The sequence below is a fragment of the Saccopteryx leptura genome, chromosome 2 (genome assembly GCF_036850995.1).
Source record: "Saccopteryx leptura isolate mSacLep1 chromosome 2, mSacLep1_pri_phased_curated, whole genome shotgun sequence".
Classification (NCBI taxonomy): Eukaryota; Metazoa; Chordata; class Mammalia; order Chiroptera; family Emballonuridae; genus Saccopteryx; species Saccopteryx leptura.
In genome coordinates this window covers 329,988,111-330,015,780 of record NC_089504.1, presented here as the reverse complement: position 1 = coordinate 330,015,780, position 27,670 = coordinate 329,988,111, and the positions used below count along the sequence as shown (strand labels likewise).

At 45.5% G+C, this 27,670-nt stretch overlaps 2 protein-coding genes across 3 annotated transcripts; both read right to left on the bottom strand.

Annotated features, from left to right (window-relative positions):
- On the bottom strand, positions 1-7,996 carry FBXO39 (F-box protein 39). The gene is made up of 4 exons (XM_066363392.1): positions 6,809-7,996; positions 2,729-3,834; positions 452-628; positions 1-153 (listed from the first exon to the last, which is right to left on the bottom strand). Exons 2-4 carry the CDS (start codon positions 3,752-3,754, stop codon positions 25-27), a joined length of 1,332 nt encoding a protein of 443 aa, XP_066219489.1. The 5' UTR covers positions 3,755-3,834; positions 6,809-7,996; the 3' UTR covers positions 1-24.
- A 146-nt stretch (positions 7,997-8,142) lies between these two features.
- XAF1 (XIAP associated factor 1) lies at positions 8,143-23,221 on the bottom strand. Of its 2 annotated transcripts, XR_010748879.1 has the most exons (9): positions 23,004-23,221; positions 20,621-20,756; positions 19,940-19,996; positions 19,370-19,565; positions 18,424-18,509; positions 13,740-14,081; positions 13,104-13,195; positions 8,478-8,550; positions 8,143-8,327 (listed from the first exon to the last, which is right to left on the bottom strand). XR_010748879.1 is itself a non-coding variant. In XM_066363393.1 (8 exons), the coding sequence occupies exons 1-7, from the start codon at positions 23,033-23,035 to the stop codon at positions 8,494-8,496; spliced, it is 906 nt and encodes a 301-aa protein (XP_066219490.1). In that variant the 5' UTR covers positions 23,036-23,218; the 3' UTR covers positions 8,143-8,327; positions 8,478-8,493. The 2 variants fall into 2 exon arrangements, 1 of the variants encoding a protein (XP_066219490.1); XM_066363393.1 differs by lacking the exon at positions 13,104-13,195 and having other exon boundaries at positions 23,004-23,218.
- Positions 23,222-27,670: the final 4,449 nt, after the last annotated feature.

Below are 27,670 nucleotides of genomic sequence, written 5' to 3'. Positions count from 1 at the left end.
CTTTCTTCCTCTGGAGAGCGCTTATTACATCATGGGGTAGGCGATGACAAAATAGTTCAGCTCTGAATCGATCAGCTTTCTGTACTTCCGGTAAATTTCCCGTAGCATTCTGTCCTCTTCGTTTGTCTCGTATCTGTTTGTGTAAATTCTCACCTGTACCAACAGAGAAACACAGCCATGCACACACACCATGACTGCATCATTCAGGCATTGAAAGCAAGCTGAATGTACACATACGCTTGTTGGCAGAATCGGGAAAAGCCCAAACCCAGCCACTCGGCAGAATCTAGGTTCCCTTTGGTGATTGTTAATTTCTAATGGGCAGACTCAGGTGATAAGACCGCCTCATCTTTGACTTTTGTGGCAGGGCAGAAACATCAGGACTGAGTGCCCGGGCCATGGGGCCTGGATGCCCCTTTCTATCCCCTGTGACCGCCCCAGGGGTTCTTACCTTGAGTGTGCATAGGGCACACTGCCCTTCCCTTTGACTCTTGAGGATTCGCTCCACAAACTTCACATCAAGGAAAGCCCAGATTTTGAAGTAAAACAACTTTCTGCAGGCTATGATGAGGAGGTACAGCTCCTCGTCGAGTGACTCGTGGTTGTTGTTGAACTCAAAAGTTAACTTCTGGAAAAGCATCAAATGGGAGGATGTACGTGGGCAAAGTGGCAGAGACTGGCTGGATCATTCTGTTACATTTCCATGACCCAACACATTGGGCCCGATAGCCATGGTGGTTCGAGGGCTTTAGATAAAATGCCCTGGACCCATAGGTTACAGAGGAAGAAATTTGGAGATGAAGTTGATCTCATCTAAATTTACAAAACTTGGAGTTTGGAGGCAACTTTTTTTGGAGTCCAGAGACCAAGGTCCTGGTCCCTGCCCTTTGGTGGACTGGCCAGGTGACTGTGTATGGGCCACCAAACCTCAAGTTCTTCTGTAGCGTAAAGAATAATAATGCTGTCTGCCTGCCCACTGGAGCGCTATGGAGTATCAGATGAGCTATGAGCACTCCGTAGTCCAGGAGTGGCCAACAGTTTTTGCCCCCGGGCTGGATTAGAAAGAAAACTTTTTTCATGGGCTGGACAAAATATTAAAATTAAAAAATGTTAAATACGCCTGACCAGGTGGTGGTACAGTGGCTAGAGCATCGGACTGGGATGCAGAAGACCCAGGTTCGAGACCCTGAGGTCGCCAGCTTGAGTCCGGGCTCATCTGGCTTGAGCAAAAAGCTCACTAGCTTGGACCCAAAAGCTCACTGGCTCCAGCAAGGGGTTACTTGGTCTGCTGAAGGCCCGCGGTCAAGGCACATGTGAGAAAGCAATCAATGAACAACTAAAGTGTCGCTACGAAAAACTGATAATTGATGCTTCTCATCTCTCTCCATTCCTGTCTATCTATCCCTATCTATCCCTCTCTCTGACTCTCTCTCTGCCACTGTTAAAAAAAAAAAAAGTTAAATACAAAAAGGATTCCTTTACGTAAACAAAATTTTATTATGTAACTTGTTTATGAATAAATGTGAGTGAAAAAAATTTTAATATATAATATTATTTTAATAAAAATATAATTATATACCGTATAAATATCTAAACTGTATTGCAATCAATTAAAACAACATTTAATTAATAGAATGAGCTTGAAGGGGTTATATCACAAATAAAACAATTATTTCAATTTACAAACAGCCTGGACATGTTTTCAGTTATCAACTGCAGCTATTGTCTATGCTACAATGCCACTTGATTCAGCACACTTGACCACAAAAATAATGACTTGTTTGACCTTGGGTGCGCACTGGCAAACTGCACCTAAAAGAATGTGGGTTTCACATCGCCGCTAAACGGCAAACAGTTCATATCGAGTACAGATGAGTACAAAAGTTGTAAATCTTTATAATGGAATTGTTTTTAAAAAATAAAGAAGAATCACGAATCCATTCGACAAATTGGAAGTTAACCTTAGATTAGTCACACGCGGAATTCTTTTCCACGTATCACTATCTTCTTAAATATCTCAATTTCCAATAATCAAAGATGCTTCCACTTCTGAGTAGCTGAGATTTTAAAGTAGCGGAGAATATCAAAAATTTAATCGCGGGCCGCATAAAATCATTACGCGGGCTGGATCTGGCCTGCGGACCATATGTTGGCCATGCCTGCCTTAGTCCCTCACTGTTAGTAGTGATATTTATACTTATTAATGTCAATCGTCACAACCTTCTGTAAGTGAGGTCTTCAGGTAGGACAAAATAATCTTGATTTTATAGATGGGGAGCTGTCAGAGTACAGAACAGCCCACACCCCTGAGCCTTTCAGGGACTTGGGGTCAAATTTGGCTTTTTGTTTGGTTTGAAGACACACTGTTTCCTGCCTGTTGTGACCTTGTGGGAAGGTAGGAAGGGACTGCAGACCTGCTACTCACCTGTAGCCGCACCTTCTCGATCAGGGCTTGCATCTCTGAGCCAGGGATACAGGGGTTTTCTTTGGTTAACAGTCAACCAGAAAATTCCTGTGTTCCATGTGTAGGAAGTGAGCAGCCCCTTATGTTGACTGCCATGGTTTTATGAGGCTTTAGTTTGCTCACAGTTCCCAGAATCTCACTCTAAGATTGAGTGAGTGAGTGAGCCCAGTCAAGAGCAGGCAGCAGTAGCCTTTCCTCTGGGAAATCCAGGAACCTGGGTGCAGTCACTCCTTGAAAGCTGCCCCACCCTCAGGTTAGACCTACCTGCAGAGTGTGCCGGAAGGTAGGCAGGAGATCCAGCAGAGTGGGCCGCATGGACCAGTCTGGGTCACTGAAATAGCAGCTCCTCAGACTGACGCTCCTGACCGGGATCTCCTGTAAGAGGATCCGGGCCAAGCGTTCGTACTTCATGATCCGCTCAAAGAAGAAGTTCACCTTCAGGTTGGTGGTGTGCCTAGCCAGCTTGGACCAGGACATGCCCCAGATGACCTGCCCATGAGGGTCATGAATGTGGCATTTGATGTTTATGTTCCAGAGGGTACTGGCATTGTTCTCACACAGGTTCTCGAGCAGCTCGTCGGAGATGCAGTTGTAGTTCAGGGTCAGGGACGCCAGGTTGTGGAATGTGGCCATGGTCTTGTTGAACTGTGGGCTGCTGTAAACAGCGAGGTGGTGGCTGAAGAAGTCCTCAATGTTGAGCTCCGATGCCATACTCTCATTCCTTAGGTAGCTCAGGGAGTTGAGAACATGGCAGCCTTGCTCCACGGTCAGCCTGGCCCCTTTCAGGTTGAGATAATCCAAGTGCTTGCCCATTTTTTTTAAGAAGAAGCTTAAGCTTTTGATGAATGAGCTCCTGATGCTGTTCTTCCAGACCAGGCGGTCCAGCTCCAGGTGCTGAATGGAGAGAGATTTTAGACGGTTGTTACTCTTGCCCAGGCTCGAGAGAAGGCCTCGCATGGTGACCTGGAACTTCTTAGTCAAGACAGCATTGTAAGGATTCAGGAATTTGATCTCCAGGTGCTCAAGATAACGACCAAATTTCTTAACATACCAAAGAGCTGACACAAATTCAGATGCGTGTAACCTGGAAGGTCTCCCACTGAATGAGATGGCCCTGTATCGCCAGAGGTCAGCAGAATACATCATCTGGTTCCACTTTCTGCAGACAAGGGCTGCCCTGGACCTGTCCCTGTCTCCCAGCCACCAGAAAACACGTTGTAGGCACACATCGGGGAGAGTGGCCCAGCAACTCTGGTCCTGGGGCTGATTCAGTTGGCTTTCTTCATCCATCGGACACTCAGGATATCCAGGATAGCTCTGTGGTAGGCACGGCTTCCAAAAACGAGGAAAGGAAAGCAATTACTTGTTTTCTGTGGGGAGGAAAAAGGAAGAGCCATTACCTGTCAAACAGAAATTAAACATAATTGAACAAGTTTGCGCTGTGGCCCCATGCGTAGTAGGCACTGTGCTGGTGCAGGTGGTACAATAAGAAATTTACCACAGTCCACACCTGCAAAGACTCACAGTCCATTAGGTTCTCTCAAGGACACAGGCCAGCACTTGATTACAACAGGGTCAGAGAAGTGGCTAGGTTTAGGCATAGTCATGTTGCAGGGTAGCACAAATGGGGTGGTTAATTCTGTCTGGGTAAGGAGGAAGTAAAAGAAGGCTGCTCAGAGGAGGTGTGTCTGAGCTGGGTTTTGTAGGGGAAGTAGGATTTGCAAGGCAAACCAGGTTGACCTAGCTGTAGTGGTGGAAGAACTAAAGTTTTCCAGGCACAGGGAACAGTATGTGCAAAGCCACAGAACTGAATGTACATGATGTGTTCACATTCAGGGAACTATGGATTATATGGCACTGGAGCTGGAGCAGTGGGAGGTGCTGGATTAAGGGGCCCTGAATGATGTGATAAAGACTGTGTTCCAGAGATGGAGGGGTCCCACTTTCCCCTCTCCCCAAGACTTTGGAATCCAGACATGGCTGGCCGCCTCCTCTGGATGAAAATCACTGTGTTGAGCTATATTGCTGATGGCTCTGTTGACATTCAAAAGGTTTAGCAGCAGAACAAGGGTGGAGAACTTCTACTGAGGTCACAGGGGGCCAGGTAAGGTCAAAGGGTCATAATTCAGAAGTGGTCAGTGTTGAGGTATTGGAAGGACACTTGGGGAATGAGGAAGGATGGCCTAGATCAGAGTTCAGGCTCAAACCTGGGACTCGAGCAGCATCACAGTGGGAACGGGGTGGGTCGTGAGTTCTTTGGAGGACATGATTTGATAAAAGTGGGTAGGACCAGCAGTCTCTGCCTTGGCTGTTGGGTTGCAGGTATCACCCGCAGCCAAGCTAGAGAGGCCCAGGGACAGCTGGGCTAAGGCCTGCCTGAAACAGAGTCCTCAGACTTTTTATAGCCATATGTTGATATCTTCATGACTTTTTGCTTTCAGTGTTTCTCCTGCCTGAAAAACTCCCCTCACTTTCTTTAACTCTCCCTAACCCACTATGCTTCAAGCTTCAAGCCTCATTACTCCATAAGGCTTTTATTGGTTACTCTACAAAGTAGCCCAAGATTATTGATAATGGCCATAAAAACTGAGAGCTGAAGAGATCGATAACTGATTTACTTACAGATAGACACTGAGACCCAGAGAGGTGAAAGGCCTTGCCTGAGGTCATACAGCTAGTTAGTAACAGGGCCCAGACTGGAACCTGGGCTTTCTGAGTCTTTCTTCTCTACTTTTTTTTTTTTTTTTTACCTCCACAAGTGGTAGCCCTCAGGTGCTGAAAGACAAGTTAATCATATATTTAAATTCAGGACAGACATTCGTCTGCCAAAGATATCACTTCGGTTTTATTTATTCATCCATTCCTTTTTAACTGTGTCCCACTCCATTGCCCCCTGTAGGCAACTTTTCCAATGAGTTTGATGTGCATCTTTGTGTGTGTGTGGTTTCCAAATGTATATTTAATGTTTGTAAGAATTATTCATGTCACTCTGTACATCTCACCCAATACATACATCATCTGAACAGAAATGACCTATGGTCCTGTCTGTTTTCTATCCAATCTCCTTAGATGAATGCCAGCCTCCTCCAGCTCTCAGCAACACCACAGTGACCATGAACGTTGTCAAGTGAGCTCCTATGGAGGACTTTATTTGGGATCTTCTCCCGTGCCCTTGTCCTCATTACTCCATCACTGCCTATGGAACAAGTGGGATCCTGCCTCCAGCTGGCCCTCTCATCTCTAGATTCAGACAAACTTCCACATGGGATTTGTCAGCAGTCTGCCCCCACCCAGGACAAAAGGCTCCAGTGGGTTCCCAGAGTGTCTGCCTCTGTTTTCAGCCTGCCCTCTCTCTTTCCCCTCCCATCCCTGTCCATCCCTTAGTGTGATCTGCATCCAAGCCTTTTTGTTCCATGGAACCCACACAGTTCAGGAGACTAGGGGCAGCCTCATTCTGTTTTTGAGTAGGTACATCAACATTTAACAAATGAAGGAATGGAATTGTCCCTTCAGTCATGTATAGACTGCCCAAAGCGAGGGGCCTCCACAGCACTTAGCCTGGAGTAAGGCACCTAAAAGGTGCTTCAAGAAAGCTAAGCCAATTAGAAGGCTAAAATGGAACCCTTGCCCTAGCAGTGTCACTTGTCAGAAGAATTGCAGACACTTTAGGCCACAGGGTGAGTTTGGAAGGACATGTGTAGTGGGGCTAGGAAAGCGGTTGCAAATGGTCCAAATGTCTAGTATAATTACTGGAACCACCCTCCATTTACCCAAGACCTCTTCACCAATGAGAGGCAAGGTAGCTTCCGGGGTTGGATCCTGGTTCTGTCTGTTGCTACGTGTGACCTTCGCCTAATTCATTTCTTTGTGCCTCTGTCTCCACCTATGTAAACAGCAGTAATAGCAGTACTTTTCTCTCAGTGTTGAAAGGATTAAATAAGCTGATACATGGAAAGCGCCAGAACAGGGTCTGGTGGGAAGTAAATGCTGGTGTCAAGGTACTTCTACAACATCTCTGTATGGAAGGGGTGAACATGCCCATTTTTCCAATGGGAAAGCAGAGGTGTGAGAAGGTTAAGAAGTCTCTCAGTGAGATTCAGTAGTAAGTGGAGAGGTGGGATTCGAACTCACCCTAAGGACTCTCAAACTTAGCTTCAGTCTACCTTATCACCGGGCTGTCCATCCAGGAAGAAAACATTAGTGTGTCCGATCACCCCAGCTAGGGGAGGTGATAGGGAAGCTTCCAGGAGGAGGCGGGTGAAGAGGGCAGCTCACCCCTCTCTGCGTGCGCCAGAGGTCTTCGCAGGTCGTCCCCACCTCCCCCCTCTCCGCGTCCACGCCCACCTCTTACTGGCTCTCCGGGCTGTGTCCCGCCCTGCTAGGGCTGCAGGGACCTTGAGCGCATCTGCCTGCTTCGTCTGGTGCCAACTCCACGACCTTTTTGGCCACCTCCTGATCTGGCTAAAACTCTAGCTGCGGGACGCCATTGTGACGTGCGGCCTCTGCGGGGCTTTGTTCATCCCTGCTGTGCACCCAAAACTGGAGTTACAGCTTCAGTAGAGCATGGTCAGTAGAGCATGCGCATAAAAGGAAAGACATGTCCTTGAGCAAACTGTCTAGGAAGGTTCCGGGTGGGGGGAGGGGCTGGGAAGCAGGAGACTCAGCCGGTTCACTGGTGAGAATGGGCATGTCCCCTGCCTTCCCTCTTCCGGCAAGGAGTAGGTTCTGCCCCGAACTTGGGGCTCAGTCTATCTCCTTTCCTGTCCTGACCCAGCCCCAGGGTCCTTCAGGTCTGGAGAGACATAGCTTAGGCACTTCTTCAGAATCCATTACCACATGCTCTGCCAGGGGTTCCACTTTCCGCTCCTTAGATAGAGCCCCAAAGGAGAGCCTGAAGCAAACCTGACCCACGCCGCTGACAAAGCTTGAGAACCAGAACTGCCCCATCTTTCCAGGTGGGGGAGGATGAGAACCTAACCCCCCCACTTTCTTTCCTTGGCCCTTCCCCTTCAGGTAGGGGCTGGTGTCCTAATAAGTCACCCCAAAGGCCAGGAAGAAAGGCAGGGGTACACTCTTTGCCCTGTTGCATTGCTAGGCTTCTTGCAACCACTTTCCCTCCCAACAGCCTTCAAAGGTACATGGAGGATTGAAAGATTGTTTAATAGAGGCTAGTCAGCATTAGGGTGTGGATAGACAAATCAGAGAACACCCACATCCGGGTCTCTTAGGCAGCCTTTGCTACCACCCAGCCTCACTTCTCTCTCTCCCTCCCTTTCTTGCTTTCTGGCCCTCTCCTCTCCTTGTGTACTGCTTTGCCCTGCTGCCCAAGCTGCTGCCATCCCTTATCCCAGAACCAGTGAGGAATTTAAAGAAAGGTGAAAGAGAAGCTTTCAGGGAGAGTGTTTTTATTCTTTAGAGTATATATTGACTATATAATATCTATATCTATATCTATATCTGTCTATATCTATATCTATCTATATACTGAATAGTAAAAAACCCAAAAAGTCCATTTAGAAAATGGGCCAGAGACATGAATAGACATTTCAGATGGCAAATAAGCAAATGAAAAGATGTTCAACATCACTAGACATTAGGAAAATGCAATTTGAAACCACGGTAAGATGTGACTTATAAGAAGAGCTAAAATTAGGAAAAATGATAATGACATTCCAAACACTGGCCAGAAAGTGTGGGGAAATCTGATCTCTCGTACATTGCTGGTGGGAATGTGAAATGGACAGTTTGGGTCCCACAGGATCTAGGCTATGGGGTTCAGATGCTTGGTCAGAATTCTCAGGCAGAAGGGCTGGGAGGCTTTTTTCTTCTGGTTTATCTGTAGCTCATGGGCAAACCAACATCTCTGTTCAAAAGAAAGAAAATAGTTAAAATCTAAACCTTTTCTTCCATAGGCGGAAAACCCCTGCAAGGAAAAAACCCACCTCCTTTCACAGGTAAAGGCTACCACAGAAAGTAAGTGGGGAGACCAGAAAATCTTCTATATCTGGAGTACCTTTTCTTTTCCAAGTCTAGCTGGAGTTTCTCACTTGTTTTCCTTTTGATGAAGCTAACCACCAGCATTTCTCCTAAAGAAAAGAATATAAAAAAGTTTGAAGTGTTTCAAGTGGGAAATGCTACTTCCTGGGCTATCTCTGGATATTGCTATCTTTAGTTCCTAGAGCACAGACCCAGAACTACAGATGGCAAAGAAAAGGCATGGTGCCCGGTGAGCCAGGAGCAGCCTGTGGGTGGCTGGGGGCAGTGTTTACTAGAAGCCTGTCATCATTAGTGGGGTGGATGGACAGATTAGAGAACATCCACACCAGGGACTTTTATGCAGCTATTCAAAAACAAACAAACAAAAAAACCAAAAGAAAAAAACAACAATGCCAGCCCTGGCCAAGTAGCTCAGTTGGTCAGAGCATTGTCCTGATATTGCCAAAATTGTAGTTTGATCCCTGATCCAGGAACATACAAGAATCAACCAATGAATGCATCAATAAGTAAAACAACAAATCAATGTTTCTCTCTCTTTCTCTCTCTTTACCTTCCTTTCTCTCTAAAGTCAATTTTAAAAATAGCCACATTATTCATTATTGAGTTGGAGGGATGTCCTTGGATATGGCTAAATCATAACATTAAGATGCAAGGAAATATATATAATCAGACTCCCAAAGTATATGTTTGTATGTGGTTATATACCTACAATAAAATATAGGTTAAACATCTATATTGCCAGGTATATATCTATATCTGTGTTACCAGATAAAATATAGAATGTACATTTAAATGTTAATTTCAGAGAAACAAATAGTATTTTTAGTATAAATGTGACCCATGGTATGACTTTATAATTACTTTTGTCCCAAGTAATATAATTTTATTTGCTAAATTTGGCAACCTTATTATAGAATGATGAAGGAAAGCATGGAAGGAAACAACAAATTGTGGGAGGTAAGAGAATGTGATATTACCGCAACATACATAGTAAAGGCCATATATGTCTAACATATAGCTAACATCATACTCAGCCAGGAAATAGTAAAAGTGTTTCCTTTAAGATCAGGAACAAAACAGGGATGTCTACTTTCACCGCTCGTATTCAACATAATAGTGGAAGTCCTAGCCACAGCAGTCAGACAAGAAGAAGAAATAATCCAAATTGAAAAGAAAAAAGTAAAACTGTCATTATTTTCAGATGACATGACACTATACATAGAGAACCATAAGGATTTCATCACAAAACTATTAGAACTGATTAGTGAATTCAGTAAAGTAGCAAGATACAAAATTAATATTCAGAAATTTGTTGAATTTTTATACACCAATAATGAACTATCAGAAAAGAAATCTAAGAAAAAAATCCCATTTACAATTGCATAAAAAATACCTTAAAATAAATTTAACCAAGTAGGTAAAAGATTTGTACTCAAAAAATTATAAGAAACTGAAGAAAGAGCCTGACCAGGCGGTGGCGCAGTGGATAGAGTATCGGACTGGGATGCAGAGGACCCAGGTTCTAGACCTCAAGGTCGCCAGCTTGAGCGTGGGCTCATCTGGTTTGAGCAAAAGCTTACTAGCTTGGACCCAAGGTCGCTGGCTTGAGCAAGGGGTTACTCAGTCTGCTGAAGGCCCACGGTCAAGGCACATATGAGAAAGCAATCAATGAACTAAGGTGTCGCAACAAAAAACTAATGATTGATGCTTCTCATCTCTCTGTCTGTCTGTCTGTCCCTGTCTATCCCTCTCTCTGACTCTCTCTGTGTCTCTGGAAAAAAAAAAGAAACTGAAGAAAGAAATTGAATATACAAATATATGAAAGCATATACCATGCTCATAGATAGGAAAAATTAACACCATTCTATAGATTCAACACAATTCCTATCAAAATGCCAATGGCAGTTTTCACAGAACTAGAATAAATAATCCAAAAATTTATGTGGAACCATGAAAGATGACAAATAGCCTCAGCCATCCAGAGAAAAAAGAATAAAGTCAGAGGTTTCATGCTACCTGATACTAAACTAGACCATAAAACTATGGTAATCAAAACAACATGGTACTGGCATTAAAAACAGACACATCAATCAATGGATCAGAATAGAGAGCTCAGAAATAAGTCTACATTTATATGGTCAGTTAGTCTATGACAAAGGAAGCAAGAACATACAATGGGGTAAAGACAGTCTATTGAATAAATGGTGCTGAGAAAATTAGAAAGATAAATGCAAAAAATCCCCAAAATAAGTCACCTTCTTATGCCATATGAAAAAATAAACTCCAAATGGATTGAAGATTTAAATGTAAGACTCAAAACCGTAAAACTCTTGGAAGAAAACATATGCAGTAAAATCTCTGGCATTTCTCTTAGCAATATTTTTTCTGATACAGCTCTTCAGGCAAGGGAAACTAAAGAGAAAAGTAAACAAATGTGACTACATCATATTAAAGTGTTTTTCACAGCAATGAAACCATCAATAAAACGAAAAGACAGCCTACGGAATGGGTGAAGATATTTGTCAATGATACATCTGATAAGGGGTTAATATCCAAAATTCATAAATAACTCGTACAATTCAACATCAAAAAATCCAAACCAAACCAAACCCAATCCAATTAAAAAATGGGCAGAGGACCTGAATAGACACTTCTCCAAAGAGGACATACAGATGACCAATAGACATATGAAAAGATGTTCAATGTCACTAATCATCAGCAAAATGTGAGTTAAAACCACAGTGAGTTACTACTTTATACTTGTTAGAATGGCTTTCATCAATAAATTAGCAAACAATGCATTGGTGAGGATGTGGAAAAAAGGGAATGCTCATGCACTATTGGTGGGAATGCAGATTGGTGCAGCCACTATGGAAGACAAAATGGAGGTTCCTAAATAAAGCTAAAAATGGAAATGCCTTGCCTGACCTGTGGTGGCGCAGTGGATAAAGCGTCAACCCAGAAACGCTGAGGTTGCCAGTTCAAAACCCTGGGCTTGCCTGGTCAAGGCACATATGGGAGTTGATGCTTCCTGCTCCTCCCCCCTTTTCTCTCTCTCTCTTCCCTCTCTCTTCCCTCTCTATAATGAATAAATTTTTAAAAAATGGAAATGCCTTATGGTCCAGTGATTCTGCTTCTGAGTATACATTTGAGCATACCCAAACATTAATTTGAAAGACTATATACACTGCTATGTTCATTGCAGTGTTATTTACAATAGCCAAGATATGGAAGCGATCCAAGTGCCCATCAACAGACGAGTGGATAAAAAGAGGTGGTGCATATATGCAACAGAATATTACTCAGACATAAAAAGAATAAAATTTTACCACTTGTGACAGCATGGATGGATCTAGAGAATATTATGTTAAGTGAAATAAGTGAGACAGATAAAGAAAAATACTGTGTGATTTCACTTACATGTGGACTCTAAAGAGCAGAACGAGTGAAAAGACAAAATAGAAGCTGACTCATATCTACAGAGAGACACCAGACTGATGGGTGCCAGAGGGAAAGCATCTGGGAATCGGGCGGAAAAGGTGAAGGGATTAGGAAGCACCAATTGGTAGTCACAAAATAGATACAGGGATATAAAATAGAGCACAAGGAATATAGTTGATAACTGTATGGTGCCAGGTGGGTATTTGAAATATTGAGGGATCACTTAGTAAAGTATATAATTGTCTAACCACTATGCAGTACATCTGCGACTAATACAAAATAACATTGAATGTACACGGTAACTAGAAATTTTTTAAAAAAGAGAATATGGCACTAACAACACCTCCAGCAAGTATAAAATTTACCCATCTTTGTAAAATCATATGATCTATATATAGATCTATATATAGATGTTTAAAGAAGTTAGAAAACAAAGATTTAGGTCTGCCTTTTTGTAAGGAGTGTGCATCATATTAAGTGAAAAAGGCAAATGATGTAATAAGTATAGAAAGATAATACATGAGGGAAAGAAATAATTCAAACCTCGTATCAGTTTGTTCAGGTTTGTGTAAGCAAAGGTAAAGCTTGGAAAGGATGTACACCAGGCTGTGAAAATTGGTATCTCAGGGCATGGGGTTGGGAGGTGTGGCGGGAATGGGGAGGATTAGCTTTGTCTGCATATTTCTTTGTGTGGTATTATGTCATAAATAATAATAATAAAGGTTCTGTTTTGTTTTGTTTTTAAGTGAAGCATCCAGTCTGGAGCTTAAGAGCATAAGCGTTGGAATTATATACACATGAACCCCAGGCTTGCTTCGCCCAGTCTCTAATCATATGATCCTAGGGAAGCTACTCGACCTTTCTGTCTAGTTTCCTTATTTGTAAAATAGAGATAAAATACCTGCCTATTATGTATAATGAAGATTAACCATCTGTAAAGAACTTTGCGTTGTAACTGGCACATAATGGTTAATTACCTCTAATGTTAATTCTAATTATTACTAGAAAATAATCTAGGAGGTAAAACTCAGGATATTAAAGCTGCAAATCCTGATCTGTTGGGGGTAAACCTAAACTACTGGATGCAAGATACCAACTGACTTAGGATCTTGACCAAAGCTCCAATCCCCGGGGCCTTCAGTGCCTTTTACACCAGGAGGGAGCTAGAGTGGATTCCCTCCACTTCATTTATTTACTCAACTGTTTAAAGCATTTGCTGCGGGCAGCCTCTGGCCGGGAACTGGAGCCACAGAGATGATAGAGCTGGCTCTGCCTTCCAAGGTGGCCCAGTCTCTGAGGGATCATACAAATAAGCCAGGGGGTAAGTGCTAGGAGAGAGCGGATTTGGGCACACAGAGAAGAAGGAGATAGGGAAGGGCCTTTCCAGTGGCAACGTCTGCACACATCTGCGGGTTCTGGTTTCTCTAAACCAGCGATAGTCAAACTGGTCCCTACTGACCATTAGTGGGTGTTCCAGCTTTCATGGTGGGCGGTAGTGGAGCAACCAAAGTATAAATAAAAAGATAAATTTAACTATAGTAAGTTCTATAAAGATTTATTCTGCCAAACTTAGCGAAAATCCGACATAAAGTCCTTGGTAAGTAATTATTATTATATGCTTTAACTTGCTGTAACTCTGTTTTATAAATTTTATAAAGTAAAGTTACTTCCCTACTTTATAAATCACCATTACTGTGGAACCGGTGGGCGGTTAGAAATTTTTACTACTAACAGAGATACAAAAGTGGGCGGTAGGTATAAAAAGGTTGACTACCCCTGCTCTAAACCATGTCCAGATGGGCTACAGCCAGGTAAGGAGAGAGCAGAGCCCGGGTACCTGATGCTGGTTTAGGGTCGGCAGGGGAAGTAGGATATCACACTGAGGACACCTCCTCAGAATGTCATAGGCTGCCTCGTCTGTGACAGGGGAGGTGACCCAGGGCTTGTGCTCAGACTTCAAAGGCAGATCCATGGTTCCATTTGTGCTACTTGGTGCTTGCCTTGTTGACTTTTTATAAAGAAGAGGAAGGCTGTTGATATTTTTTGTCTTTGGACGAACATCTTTTTCTTTTGTGGAAGTTTGGTCTTCAGCAGCCTGACTTGGAAGGGATGGAGGAGAAATTCTTGGCTCCACAATTGGAGAATATTTTGCAGACTCTGGGGTTGTATGGCATTTATCCTGCAATTGTGAGCAATATATCAAATTTAAGAATGACTTTAGCTTTAATGGTTGGACAATACAATAGACTAGATAACCTGAAAACTTTCCACCATGAACAGTTAAAAAGGCTGAATAAAATATGACAAACACTCATTAAAGTTGATAGCTGTCTTTGTAAGAAAGAAAGTCTGTCCCATGTTCCAGGAATGAAGACCTGACCTGTTAAGCACAGGGAGATGTGGGGTCAGTCCCGTAACAATGAGCTTAGATGAGAGATAAGTTCCATCTGCACAAGGTGAGGGAATTGAGAGTAAGACTCCCCCATTCCTGCATAAAGCTGGGAAGATTGAAGGGGAAGAGGAAAGAAATTGGTTATTTGAAAAACAAAAGTGGCAAGGAAGCGTGTCTACCTTGAGTTGGAATCTGGGGAAGAAAAACTGATGCTCCTGAAAACTCAGAGTCACAGGTCCATGGCATTCTTGTGTTTGGGGGCTCAGATTTACATTAGTGTCATGGCGTGGGAATACCCAAGCAGAATAACTAACCTAAAAGTTGGAATGTATGGCAGGAACAAGCAAAACATTCCACTGCAAGGTATATAAATTCAAAGTAGGTCATACAGGATCCTCACAGCTGGAGTCTCACCAAATAGAAACTCACAGTTCAGCCCTGGCCGGTTGGCTCAGCGGTAGAGTGTTGGCCTGGCGTGCGGGGGACCCGGGTTCGATTCCCAGCCAGGGCACATAGGAGAAGCGCCCATTTGCTTCTCCACCCCACCCCCTCCTTCCTCTCTGTCTCTCTCTTCCCCTCCCACAGCCAAGGCTCCATTGGAGCAAAGATGGCCCGGGCGCTGGGGATGGCTCCTTGGCCTCTGCCCCAGGCGCTAGAGTGGCTCTGGTCGCGGCAGAGCGACGCCCCGGAGGGGCAGAGCATCGCCCCCTGGTGGGCAGAGCGTCGCCCCTGGTGGGCGTGCCGGGTGGATCCCGGTCGGGCGCATGCCGGAGTCTGTCTGACTGTCTCTCCCCGTTTCCAGCTTCAGAAAGAAAAAAAAAAAGAGAGAAAAAAAAAAAAAAAGAAAAGAAACTCACAGTTCAAATTTACAAACACACAAGGAAGAAATCTACTTGAGCAAGAGCCATTGACACGAGTAATAGCAGTATTAGTTTCCAAGAAGTTCAGATAATAGAACCGTTGGATAGAAACTATAAAATAAATTAATAAAAATAAATAGAACAAGAAAAAAGAATAAGAACCTATAAAAAAAGAGTAGGCAAGCCTGACTATTGGTGATGCAGTGTGGATCATCAACCCAGGATGCTGAGGTCCCAGGTTCAAAACCCCAAGATTGCCAGCATGAGTGTGGGGTTAAAACAGCTTGAGTGCAGGTTCACCAGCTTGAGTATGTGGTCGCAAGCTTGAGTATGGGATCATCAACAAGATCCCAAGATCACTAGCTTGAACAAGGGGTCACTGGCTCAGCGTGAGCTCCCTGCTCAAGGCATGTATGAGAAGCAATCAATGAACAACTAAAGTGACAGAACTACAAATTGATGCTTCTCATCTCTCTCCCTTTCTGTCTCTCTCTTAAAAACGCAAAAAAAAAAGTAGGCAAATTTGCATGAGAGATAAATAGAACTAGAAATAAAAAATATAGGAGGGAGAAATAGAAAATGTGAAAGGTTAAGAGACATGAAGCTAGAATAAGAAGGCCTGATATACATCTGTTATGTTCCACAGTAAGAGTGGGGAGAACATAGGAGAGTTAAGGAATATTGGGGACCCAAAGAGATTAGAGCTGAGACTTTTCCTTAACTGATTAAAGACATATATTTAGATTCAGGCAGAAGAAAAATTGAGTAAGAGAGAAAAAAATACATTTGAGCACACTGTTCTGAGCAGTATATGTAAAAAGAAATCCTCTCTTAAATACCTTGCAGTAAAATCACAGAAGATCAAAAGGCAAAGGGGTCTTGAAATCAACCAAAGAAAAAGATTATCTACAGAGGAGACAATTACATGGAAAGCAGATGACACACAAAGATTATCAATGGCGGCCCTGGCCGGTTGGCTCAGCGGTAGAGCGTCGGCCTGGCGTGCGGGGGACCCGGGTTCGATTCCAGGGCACATAGGAGAAGCGCCCATTTGCTTCTCCACCCCCCCCCCTTCCTCTCTGTCTCTCTCTTCCCCTCCCGCAGCCAAGGCTCCATTGGAGCAAAGATGGCCCGGGCGCTGGGGATGGCTCCTTGGCCTCTATCCCAGGCGCTAGAGTGGCTCTGGTCGCGGCAGAGCGACGCCCAGGAGGGGCAGAGCATCGCCCCCTGGTGGGCAGAGCATCGCCCCTGGTGGGCATGCCGGGTGGATCCCGGTCGGGCGCATGAAGGAGTCTGTCTGACTGTCTCTCCCCGTTTCCAGCTTCAGAAAAATACATTAAAAAAAAAAAAAAGATTATCAGTGGCAATCACAGAGGTTGAAATGAAAGATGGTGGAATAATCTTCAAAATGCTAAAAGAGAACTGTTAACTTACTATTTGATATCCAGCTAAACTACCATTAAAGAATTCAGGAAAAAAAGAAATATTTTCAGGCAGGCAACTAAAGATTTCCTACTAAGAGTTTCTTGCTGGAAGAACTACTGAGAAGTGTATTTCAGGTAGAGAGAAATCTTCCCCAGTAAGAAAGCTTGGGATTCCAAAAAGAATGTGAGCAAAGAAAAAAGGAAATGTGTGAGTATATATAAATAGGCAATTTGTATAACACAAGAACAACAATGATGACTAAAGAGGGATAGTATGAAAACAAGGTAGAACTCAATTATTCTAGCAGCGTTTGTGTAAAGGGTGAGAGTAGAGCATCAGAGTTAATACATTCTCAAGTCCATATATTGCTTGTTAGGAGGCTAGAGAATATGATTAATTTTAGATTTTAAGTCAAGTATTCATGTTAAAATGTTACAGATAACTATAAAAATGATAAAAATAGCGTGCAAAATTGCTAAAATAGTAGAAAGAGAGAAAGAAAAAAGAGAGAAAATAGAAAGAAAGAGAGAAAAGGAAAGAAAGAAGGAAAAGGAAGGAAGGAAGGAAGGAAGGAAGGAAGGAAGGAAGGAAGGAAGGAAGGAAGGAAGGAAGAAGGGAGGGAGGGAGGGAGGGAAGGAAGGAAGGAAGGAAGGAAGGAAGGAAGGAAGGAAGGAAGGAAGGAAGGAAATGACAGACAATTTGCTCAGTCTAAAGGAGGACAGAGGACAGAGAAGAAAAAGCAACAGCAGCAATGGTGAACAAGCAGTCAATGGAAGCCCAGAAACGATGGTAGCAAAGAATTATTGTTAATATTTTGAGAATGATAAAGACATTGTTTTAAGTAAGAAAATGACTATTTTTAAGATGTATATTAAAAATGATGGGTGTGGCCCTGGCTAGTGGCTCAGTAGATAGAGCATTGGCCTGGTGTGCGGAATCCTGGGTTCAATACCCCGTCAGGGCACACATGAGACGCTACCATCTGCTTTTCTTCCCTTTCTCCTTCTCTCTCCCTTCCCCTTTTGCAACCAGTGACTTGATTGGTTCAAGCTTTGGCCCCAAGCGCTGAGAATGGCTCAGTTGTGCTGTGTCAGCCTAAGGAGCTTAGGATAGCTTAGTTGATCGAGCATCAGCCCCAGACAGGGGTTGCCTGGTTGATTTTGGTCAGGGCACATGTGGGAGTCTGTCTTCTATTTCCCCTCCTCTCAATTAAAAAACAAAACAAAACAAAACAAACAACAGAGGTGATCACGGATAGCTAGACTGGTCAGGGAGGCTCCTTGAGAGCTGGCACAAAAGATCAGTTATGTATGGTAAGTTAGCCTAAAGCAATTCACAGTGTAAGGTCAGTGGATAATGGGGGATGGTCACGTGGGGAACCCAGACCTGGGCATTTTGGCTAGGACCACCCACAACCAAGCGCACCAAAAGAAACTTTCCAGAAGCCCTTTGGAAAAGAGTGACACCTCCGTCAGCCAGTGAGATTTCTCCATGTCATATTAGCTCTACCACCCGAGGGACCTTTTAAATATCTTTGAGGTGGGTCACCCCTTGCGACTTCCCTAGCCTCTGTCCCCAGGGCTGGGGAACCTCGTGGGACGGGAGCGCTCTGTACTCAGTAAAGTCTTTTATTATTCCACACTTCATGGCTCCTGCCCCTTCCTTCCTTCTCGGTGGGGAAAAATACCTTACACACAGCACCCCTTTTTGAGCAAAACAAAAAGAAAAATGAGACCCTCTAGTATCCTATGTAACATCAGACCCAGATTCTACCTTTCCCACTCTACTTTTTGGAATATAGACAAGCTATGGGTGCCCTTAGAAAATGACTAATTGCTACTCACCATATGGTGTAAAAACTTATTTCTTGGGATCATCTGGTTGCAATAATGACAGCAGATATTGCTTTCAGGAGCTGGAATTCTCTTCCCTGAATAAACACAGAAACAACACCACAAATGATTGCCCTTGACAACAGTTAGCCCAGCTGTCCTACACCTTCGGACATGGGCTGTAGTCACTGTCCCGGGCCTGCCTGCCTGTCCTGCATGACCAATGTCATCGGACACACAGGCAACTCTGGGCCAAATCCCCCACATCATTTCCTTTATGGCCACAGAGGTTCACTCAGCAAAGCACAGGACCCTGATGAAGAGCCATTTTCCTGAAACTGACTGGTTTCTAAGGAGACGAAAGGAGCTGTCACCCCAGATGCCAGTCCTGTCCAATCTGGCCTCTCTTTCATTTCGGCAGTTTCTGAGCTCTGACATCAGACTGTTATTGTACATTTCCTTGATCATGTTGTTCTCTTGTTGAAGGTGTGTGGTGTTGCTGAAGTTGTATTGAAGCAGTATGGGTTGCGTTAAAGTCCAGCCATTTTATTTCTGCCTCTAGCAAGTTCCTACTTTATTCTGGTCGTGAGTTTGTCACTGGTAAGAGGAAGCAGGTGGGTCTCTGCCAGGCTAGGGTTGTGCTACAGGGGTTCCCTGGAGGCCTCCCTTCTTACAGGGTCCCCATTGCCTCAGCATCCATCAGTGTGACTCCCAGACCCCAGCATCTGCCTCTTGGTCTTCCTGTGACAGTCATTTGAAGAACACACCAGACACATGAGGAGTCCACTCTAGGACATGGTCTAGAGAACTTGAATAGCCAGATGATTTTGAGACCTACACATTTGTCATACACACGTGTCATCGGTCCTATTGATGCCTGCATTGCTTGCATCCCATCCAGGAGAGGCTCCCTTTCCTTGAAGCTCCCCCCGACCCCACCCCAGCCTGCACTGCTCACCTCTGTGGAGCTGGGCCTGCTCACTCTGACATACGTCCCTGTGCTGGGCCAGTGTGTGCCGCAGGATGAGCTGGCCGCAGTGCAGGCAGAGCTCTGTCCGGCTGCCGCAGTGGTGCTCGTGGATCTCCAGTTTGCTGAGGCGCACGGCGGCCTCACAGAACTTACACTCAGTGGGGCGCTCCTGGCATTCCGTGGTCTGCGGGAGGCGGGCAGTGTGGGCACAGTCACTGGCTGCAGTGACTGCAGCCCAGTTGGGGATATGAGCTTATTTCCCTAGAAAATTGAAGCCAGTAAGAAAGCAGATGGGAAGGGCCAGAGTGGGGGGACTCTCTTCAGGGAATCTGAGCTCTCCTGGGTTCATGGACCATGGAAAGCCCCTCTGACCAGCAACTGGGGAACAGGAGTCTCTGTGTCCCTGTGTTGAATCAGTGCTCCCCAGTTCCTCAAACCTGCCTGGGTGAGGAGAAAGGTCATGTGGAAGGAAGTCTTTATCCTCGGCCCCTGCTTCCCAGCCCCCTCCTCCCAGATTGCCTGCTTGGCTGTAAAAGATGAGTCACACTTGATTCTCACCTCATGGAACTCCAGCAAGTGCTTCTGCACGGTCTGCTGGCACATTGCACACCCGACCTGAACAGAGAGAGAGCGAGAGAGACGCTGGCCCCATTGGCATCTGTGGAACTTCCTCCACATCTATCTGTGCTTCACGTGCTGCAGCTTTGGGTCTGTGAGTTCTCAGGGGCAGAATCAGGTGTGGTTACCTCAGTCTCCCTGTGGCACCAGCCTTGTAATCAGGAAGTGTTGGGGGGAAGTGTTGACTTGAAAGGGATGTCTGAACTTGAAGATCTCCAGAAATACAGATGAGGGGCCCCAGGAGGAATTGACATGAATGAGCAGGAAAGAAAAGTCAGCCTTGGACTGACCTTTGCTGTGACTGCTTTTTACAGCTTTCCTTCCCTACTTCCCCTGCTCACAAATTTCAAGAGAACGTGCAGGCTTTCTTGAAACAGGGACCACCCTTGTCTTGGCCAAACCCATAAGCCTGAAGGCAAAAGGCTGGGAATGGGAAAGCCAGGAGTAAGCACAGATTAGGATCAGGAAGACAGAACGACCGTGTCCACTTCACAGATGGGGGCAAAGGGACGCAGGGCAAAATGTCTTACCCACGGCAGCTAAGCCACTTGCTGCTGCAAGGACCACACTCTGCCTCGCCACCCAGCTCTGCCACCTCTCTCCTGGCTTCAGCCGACTCACCTCCTGGTGACCGTTCTTACGGTGCTCATCCATCTTCTCCTGACAGACAGGCTCGTTGCACTCTGGGCAGAGGGCTAGGAACAGCAGGCAGTGCGCCTCATGGAGGGCCAGGTGGGCAGTGGCCACGCTTCTTTTGCTGCAAGATCAAGGGGAAAGGAAATCGGGCTTATCTCGTGGTATAAAACATGGAGCCAGCCTGACCTGTGGCGACACAGTGGATAAAGCGTCGACCTAGAACGCTGAGGTTGCTGCTTCAAATCCCCAGGCTTGCCTGATGAAGGTACATACAGGAAGCAACTACTACAAGTAGATGCTTCCTGCTTCTCCCCTTTCTTTCTTTCTCTCCCCGCTCTCTCCAAAAATCAATAAATAACATCTAAAAACAAACAAACAAACAAAAAAACCCATGGAGCCATATTGTACTCCCAGGGCTGCTGGGCTAAGAAATGTCAGGGCCGCAAGCACAGAAACTATGATTATGATGCCATTTGTCCCCCTTTCCCATGTTGGTCCCAAATCGGAACAATGCAAATCATGAACTAAGTGTAAGAATACTCTATAAATCTCTCATATTGCCTGGGCCTAGTGCTGCTGAGTGAAAAGGAGCTAGAAGGGGTGGTTACAAAGGCCCAGAAAAGCTCTGAGGATGATGGAAGCTCATTATCAGGACTGTGGAGATGGGTTCAGGGGCACATGCATATGTCAAATGCATCAAATGTGCACTTTAAAAATGTACCATAAGTGCAGTGTATATCACTTATATCTCGATAAAGCTGCTTTAAAAAATGAAATAACTAATATCAAATTCCTTCAAAGATTTCAAAGATTTTGTCTTGTTTTCAACTGTTCCCCTGCCTGGCCCACAGCCGACTGAGAATCCAACTCTGGCACCCCCATACTTGCTGCAGGAGCAATGTCACTTTCAAAACCTCCATGACGGCCCTGGCCGGTTGGCTCAGTGGTAGAGCATCGGCCTGGCGTGCAGGAGTCCCAGGTTCGATTCCCGGCCAGGGCACACAGGAGAAGCACTCATCTGCTTCTCCACCCCTCCCCATCTCCTTCCTCTCTGTCTCTCTCTTCCCCTCCCACAGCCAAGGCTCCATTGGAACAAAGTTGGCCCGGGCACTGAGGATGGCTCCATGGCCTCTGCCTCAGGCACTAGAATGGCCCTGGTTGCAACAGAGCAACACCCCAGATGGGCAGAGCATCACCCCCGGGTGGGCATGCCAGGTGGATCCCTGTCGGGCACATGCGGGAGTCTGTCTGACTGCCTCCCCATTTCCAACTTCAGAAAAAAAAACAAAACAACAAAAAAACACACAAAACAAAACAAAAAATACCCCTCCATGACTGGGAGGCCATCCACCTGTCCCTTACCTCCAGGCTCACTTATGCAAATCCCCAGAGAGACCCTGAGTCCTTTCCTGGAGATCCCAAAGAGCACAAGGTTCTGAGTGACCCAGTGCCTGGGCAGGGTGTTTCTTAACACTCCTCGTCACCAAGAAATGCCTCCTTTACCTCAATCAGTTTTGCTTGTGGTAGCTTGGGCGGAAGGAAACTCTGTGCCTGTGTTACCCCTAGAGGCCCAAATGCTGAGGAGAGTTGTACACTCAAGTCCCTGGCGTGTGGGAGGTGCCAGCATAGCCAGAGCCTCACTCCTCTTTTTCTGAATGAGCTTTCGGTTCTGCGCTGCCCAGACAGATGGCACAAAGTCTGCTTCACTCTCCCTTCCTCTAATCTTGCTCCTCTGCCCCTTCCTGGCCCCTTTCCCTCTCTGCTCTCCTTGCCCTGTCCCTTCAGCTCTTCCTGCTGATCTGATTCAGACACCCAAGAGCCAGGAGGGTCTGGCTGGAGCAGAGTTCTGTAGGAAGGTTCCCTCCTCGTTCCTGCCAACGTAGGCAGCTTTGAGAGTGAGGCTCTTCAATGCACCAGGTCCCCCGAGCTGGGGGGAGGTCCTGGGCCTCTGCTCAGTCTTCTTTACCTGCTCCATAGCTCCTTCTCAAGGTGAGCAGGGCTTGGTCCCGGGCTGGTGTGCAGACCATGTGATCAGAACCCCAAATTAGGACTATGAGTAGCTCAGCAGGGAGAATTAACCTGGCTATTTGGCTTTAGGATTGTCCCAGAAAGTCTAGACTATCTTAAGGGGTGGAGAGGCCGTGCGGTTGAGTGACATCAGGTAATGCTGACCACTTTTCACCATCCCATTATCTCAGAGATCTACGGAGCTTAAAAGCCTTCCTTCCCTAGGGGGCCACCAGACCCAGCCTGCCCCTCTCTGGTATTTTATGCTCAAACCCTTTTCTCCTCAGTTCAGAAACAGACTGGTTCTGTCTGCCCTCTCACTAGACAGCCTCAGGTCGCCGCTGGAGGAGCAATTCCTTACCAGTTCCTGCACACCTGGCAGGCTCCCTCCATGTTCTGGTCTCCGGAGTCTTCCTGTTGAGTTTCGTTTCTTGCAGAAACAAAACTGAAAGTGTTCCAACAGCCCGGCCCACAGTTCCAGGGAGGGAGGGGATTTTCAGAATTCTCAGCCAAGGGCCGCTCCAGGTTCCTGTAGCTGGATGCTCCCAGCAAGCTCCTCTGTAGCGCGGCCAATCCAGGCTGCCCCTGTTGCCTCCCTCAGCCTGTGTTGTCACCCCTGCTGCTGTCACAGGCTGTTTCTGCAGTCCTGAGGGTGGAGACCAGAGGCCAGGCCTCCCCCGGGCAGCAGCCCCTTCCCTCTCCCAGGTCGGCTTCTCTTTATCAGGGTCCCTCGATGCCCTTCCACAAACGCTGACTTCCCCCCTTTCTCTGCTCTTGTTGCTGGTCTTTCCTCTGCAGGATGGAGATGGTCCGCTATATTGAACTTAAAAGGCTGTTCCCTGAGAGCAGCTCCGGGATCCTACTCTGGTCCTGGTGGGCGACAACTTTGAAGACAGAGTCTGGGGAGAATCAGCGATGCAAGGTGGTGTGTCCCAAGACGCAGCAGCTTGGTGACTTCGGACAACAGGCTGGTTCCCTGAGTGCCTCTTTCTTTACTTGTAAACAATTATAGAAAACATGACTATAACTCCAACAGGGTGACAGGCAGTGAGGAAGTTTCTATTTTTATCATCCTCGTCTTCAGATTAAGAAGCCAAAGCACTGAGGGGTGATGTAACTGACACTTTACACAGCCAATAGGCGGCAGAATCAGGATTGAACTTGGGCAAATGATCCGAGGTTTGTCTCTCCTGGAACATTCATAGGGTTGGGAGATCTCAGTTTGAATCCTGATAGTGTGATTAACTGTCAGCTTGAGTCACCGTAGCCTTTGGGACTTTTGTTTCTTTATGTTTTGGACTCAACTGGGGACCTGGAGGACTTCAAGACACCAGGTGCTCCCAAAACTTGTATGCAAAATTGCTTTCATGTGAGCATGTGCCTGTTCCCCAGAAACAGTCGACATTCATAGCAGACACTCAAAAGGAGTCACGACCTAGACAAGTATAAATAACTGGAGTCATTGACTCAGAGATCTGAGAGTCAAGGAAATCAAGTTCTGTTCAAAGCAACACATGTCCAAATTATGTATGCATCATTGATCCTAGTGAATAGAGAACTTTTGTTTTGTCTACTTGGGTTCTTTTCACAGGGAGAAGCAGGGCGCAACTAGTTAAATAACTGACAGTGACAAAACAGGATATCTAATTGCTCAGGGAATTGAACAATTTACAAATGATTGCAACTCCATTAGAAACATTTGGACATTATATACTTTATGTTGAAATTTTTAGAGAGGGTTTAATGTATATTTCTGTCCCTCAGAATTTTATTCATGAAAAAATCAAGCCCATTTATAATTAGTTTGAACATGCATTTTTTATTGTTTATAAACACAGTGAAGATATTAATGTGTAGTTAGAGAACTCTGCGGTTTTGCACATTTATCTATGCATTTGGATTTATTTCAGCTTCAGCAAGCACACTGTCCACATAACTTTACAATAGCTGAGAACTACACAGCAGATTTTCACTAGTCTAGTACATGAAGAAGTTCTTCCTGATGCTCAGAATGTCAGAAATCAAAAAGAGATCAATAAAGCAAGGATAGGTGATACTTAGTTAAAGCACTAAGAAAGGGACAGAGGAGCTTCACTGAAGATTCCAGAAGTGGAGGGAAGGGACAAAGGGGACCTGGCCCCAGGAGTGAGGCTGGAGGGTCTAGGAGTCACTGAGCTCCCAACTCTCCTATACTCCCGTGGGTGAGCGCCCAAGAAAGCCCATCCAAGCCAAGGTGCAGATAAGTTTTCCATCTGGGCCAGCTCAGGGTAGCACCCAGGAAGAGAAGCGGTGGTGACTGCCAGATGAGATGTTTCGGGGATGTGGAAACAGGATGCAGAAGCTGCTTACGTATCTCCCCCCCCCCCCCACAACTCCGCCTGCTCAACAGACCCACTCTGGTGTGTATCCACGCCCCCTGGAGACTCTCCCAGAGCCCGGACACAGCTGTGCTAACAGAAGGAGCTCAAACCATATGTTGAACAGTAGTATAAGCAGGCTGAGAGAATTCCTGTGAAGTCTGCAAATGGGGTGGGAGCAGCTTTTCTGAGGAGAATAATGAGATTAAGGAGAAGGCTCAGACATGGACTCCAGCCTCCAGCCAGATTCTAAAATTCATTCAGGTACTGAATGAAAGACAGTGTGCAGTAATAATAATGATCAAAGTGATAGTGGATAATAGTGAATGAATGCTTAAACATTTTCTATGTTCCAGGCATTATACTAAGCATTTTACAAGCATTATCTTTTTAAATCTGTCCAACAATTCTGGTATAAGAATTATTAACCCCTTTCCACACCAATAGAAATGAAGGTCACACAGTGAATGTCAGAGCTGGGATTCAGACCAGGGTGATCTGACTCATGGGGACTTATGTACCTAAGCAAGACACCATCCACCTTATTTGACAGCTGCTGGTGGTGGTGGTGATGGGGAGACTGGGTTAGCATCCTGACCCCTGCTACTTAGTGGGATAAATTCCTTAATCTCTTGACCTTTGCCTCCCACTCTTGTCTACCTCTGGGCAGTCTTGGGAATATCAGCAATAATGAAAGAAACCTGAGCTTTCACATACTTTGTCTGCGGCTGAGATCCCCCAGAATGGAATGGGTGGGCAGAGATGTAAAGAGAGGTGCAAGGGGGAGACATCCTGGAGGACAGAAACCAGTGATGGAGACCATGAGGGTGGGATTGAAAATGACCATGAATTTTTTCACCTACATCTTAATTTTTTTTTACAACATGCTTCCTCTTTCTAGACTGTCCCACCCTTTCTCTTACATAAGTTTCACTGTTTTCTTAGGGTCAACTCTGATGTTATCACTCAGTGGTCCCCAACCTTTTTTGGGCCACCGACTGGTTTAATGTCAGAAAATATTTTCACGGACCGGCCTTTAGGGTGGGACAGATAAATGTATCACGTGACCGAGACAAGTGTCAAGAGAGAGTCTTAGATGGATGTAACAGAAGGAATCTGGTTATTTTTTAAAAATAAAACATCGTTTAGACTTAAATATAAATAACACAGAAATAATGTAAGTTATTTATTCTTTCTCTGCGGACTGGTACCAAACAGCCCACGGACCGGTTACCGGTCCATGGCCCGGGGGTTGGGGATCACTGTTATCACTGACATAGGCCCTACCGCCTCTGTCTCTGGTTAGGATGAGTTGCTTGTCTGTCTGTTGGCCCAGCTGACCCCCAGCCAACCACAGGTGTAGGTGATTTGAGATTCATCACCTTCTGCCACAGGGGCCCACAGGCTCTGTGCCAACAGGCCGTGAGGCGCTGTGCTGTGCAGAAATGGGCCATCGAACGCTGGCTGGCCTGAATGAATATGAGGGATGCCTGTCTGAGAAAATTAGAGCAGAAGTTAGCAATCTTCCTGCACCCCACCCATCCCAGAACCCAGGGGCTGTCAGAGCAGCAACGATAACCATTTTCTTTTGCATTTTAAAGATAACATAATTTTACAACTAAAGCATGAATATGCTTTCTTTAAAAAAAGTAGAATATTAAAGATAAAGTAAAATTTCTGAGTCCTCACTACTTCTGACTGGAGTGTGTAATCAGGCCCATTCTAGTGGGCACAAAAGCCTGTCCCCATTCCCACCACCGTATGAATCCATGCTGTAGGCTTACATGATTTCATCATTCTGCTGCCCGTTTTATGGCCAGTTGCCAAACCCTCCCCAACCCCAACCCCATAAAAAACTTGACAAGAAATGCTCTGTTATGAGCTTATAGTTCTTCTCTAGAATGCCGCGGCTACCCGCTTGGCAGCTGTCCGGAGTTTCTGGCAGTCTCTTTGTGTCATGCCTGTGGGTCGGGCAGTGGGGTGAGGGAACAAGTCCCCCAGACTGATTTGGCAGGGCTGCCCAATGCTACCTTTCACTGCAAGGTAGCAGAAACTCTGGGCTAGACAAGGAAGAAGGAATAATAACACACACCTTCCACACATTGTTTTGAGGATGAAACGAGACAGTGTGTTCGACAGCTATGCAAGGTCATGGAAGGTAGGAGAGAATATTAAAAGAAGGTTATTCCAATGGTTGACTTTTAAAAAGTGATCTTAGGCTTATTCTTTCAAGGGGTTGCTGTGCTAAGAAAAATGATGTAATGACAGAGGAATTTCACTTCCCAGACAAAAATTACATGGTGGATTTGTGCCCACTTCTGTCGGTCGGTTGCTTGTGCCTTTAGAAGGATCCTGTGGTCAGAGTGGGTCTGAGCCCTGGGAGACATGATCATTGAGTTTGCAGTCTCCCAAGTACAACATGTTTGGGTGGGAGTTTGTTTTTCAGACCACAGGCACTTGCATCAAATGACTAGTCTCCGGATGGAATTCAAGCCGGGGGATATCTGTGCTTGCGTTTGCGGCGGACTCCAGGCCTGGCTGGGTGGCAAAGTCAGGGGATGCCCTGCTGGCTCCTGCTTAGTTGGCATGCAAAGGGGAGGAACCTTGTCATTAAACTCCTGGGCAAGAAGCCGCAGCTCCATGGCTTTCTGTCTGTATTTGTGGTCCCAAG

What these genes read in the sequence shown, in the direction of transcription:
- FBXO39 (XM_066363392.1), bottom strand. Translation starts at nt 3,754, where the DNA reads ATGGATGAAGAAAGCCAACTGAATCAGCCCCAGGACCAGAGTTGCTGG. An exon ending in CCTTCCGGCACACTCTGCAG is followed by an intron (nt 629 to 2,728) that starts GTAGGTCTAACC and finishes ATGCTTTTCCAG; the next exon opens with AAGTTAACTTTTGAGTTCAA. An exon ending in GTGCCCTATGCACACTCAAG is followed by an intron (nt 154 to 451) that starts GTAAGAACCCCT and finishes CTGTTGGTACAG; the next exon opens with GTGAGAATTTACACAAACAG.
- XAF1 (XM_066363393.1), bottom strand. Translation starts at nt 23,035, where the DNA reads ATGGAGGGAGCCTGCCAGGTGTGCAGGAACTG. An exon ending in ACTTGCTGGAGTTCCATGAG is followed by an intron (nt 19,566 to 19,939) that starts GTGAGAATCAAG and finishes CGCCTCCCGCAG; the next exon opens with ACCACGGAATGCCAGGAGCG. An exon ending in CGACCCTAAACCAGCATCAG is followed by an intron (nt 8,551 to 13,739) that starts GTACCCGGGCTC and finishes TCTTTTCTTTAG; the next exon opens with GAGAAATGCTGGTGGTTAGC.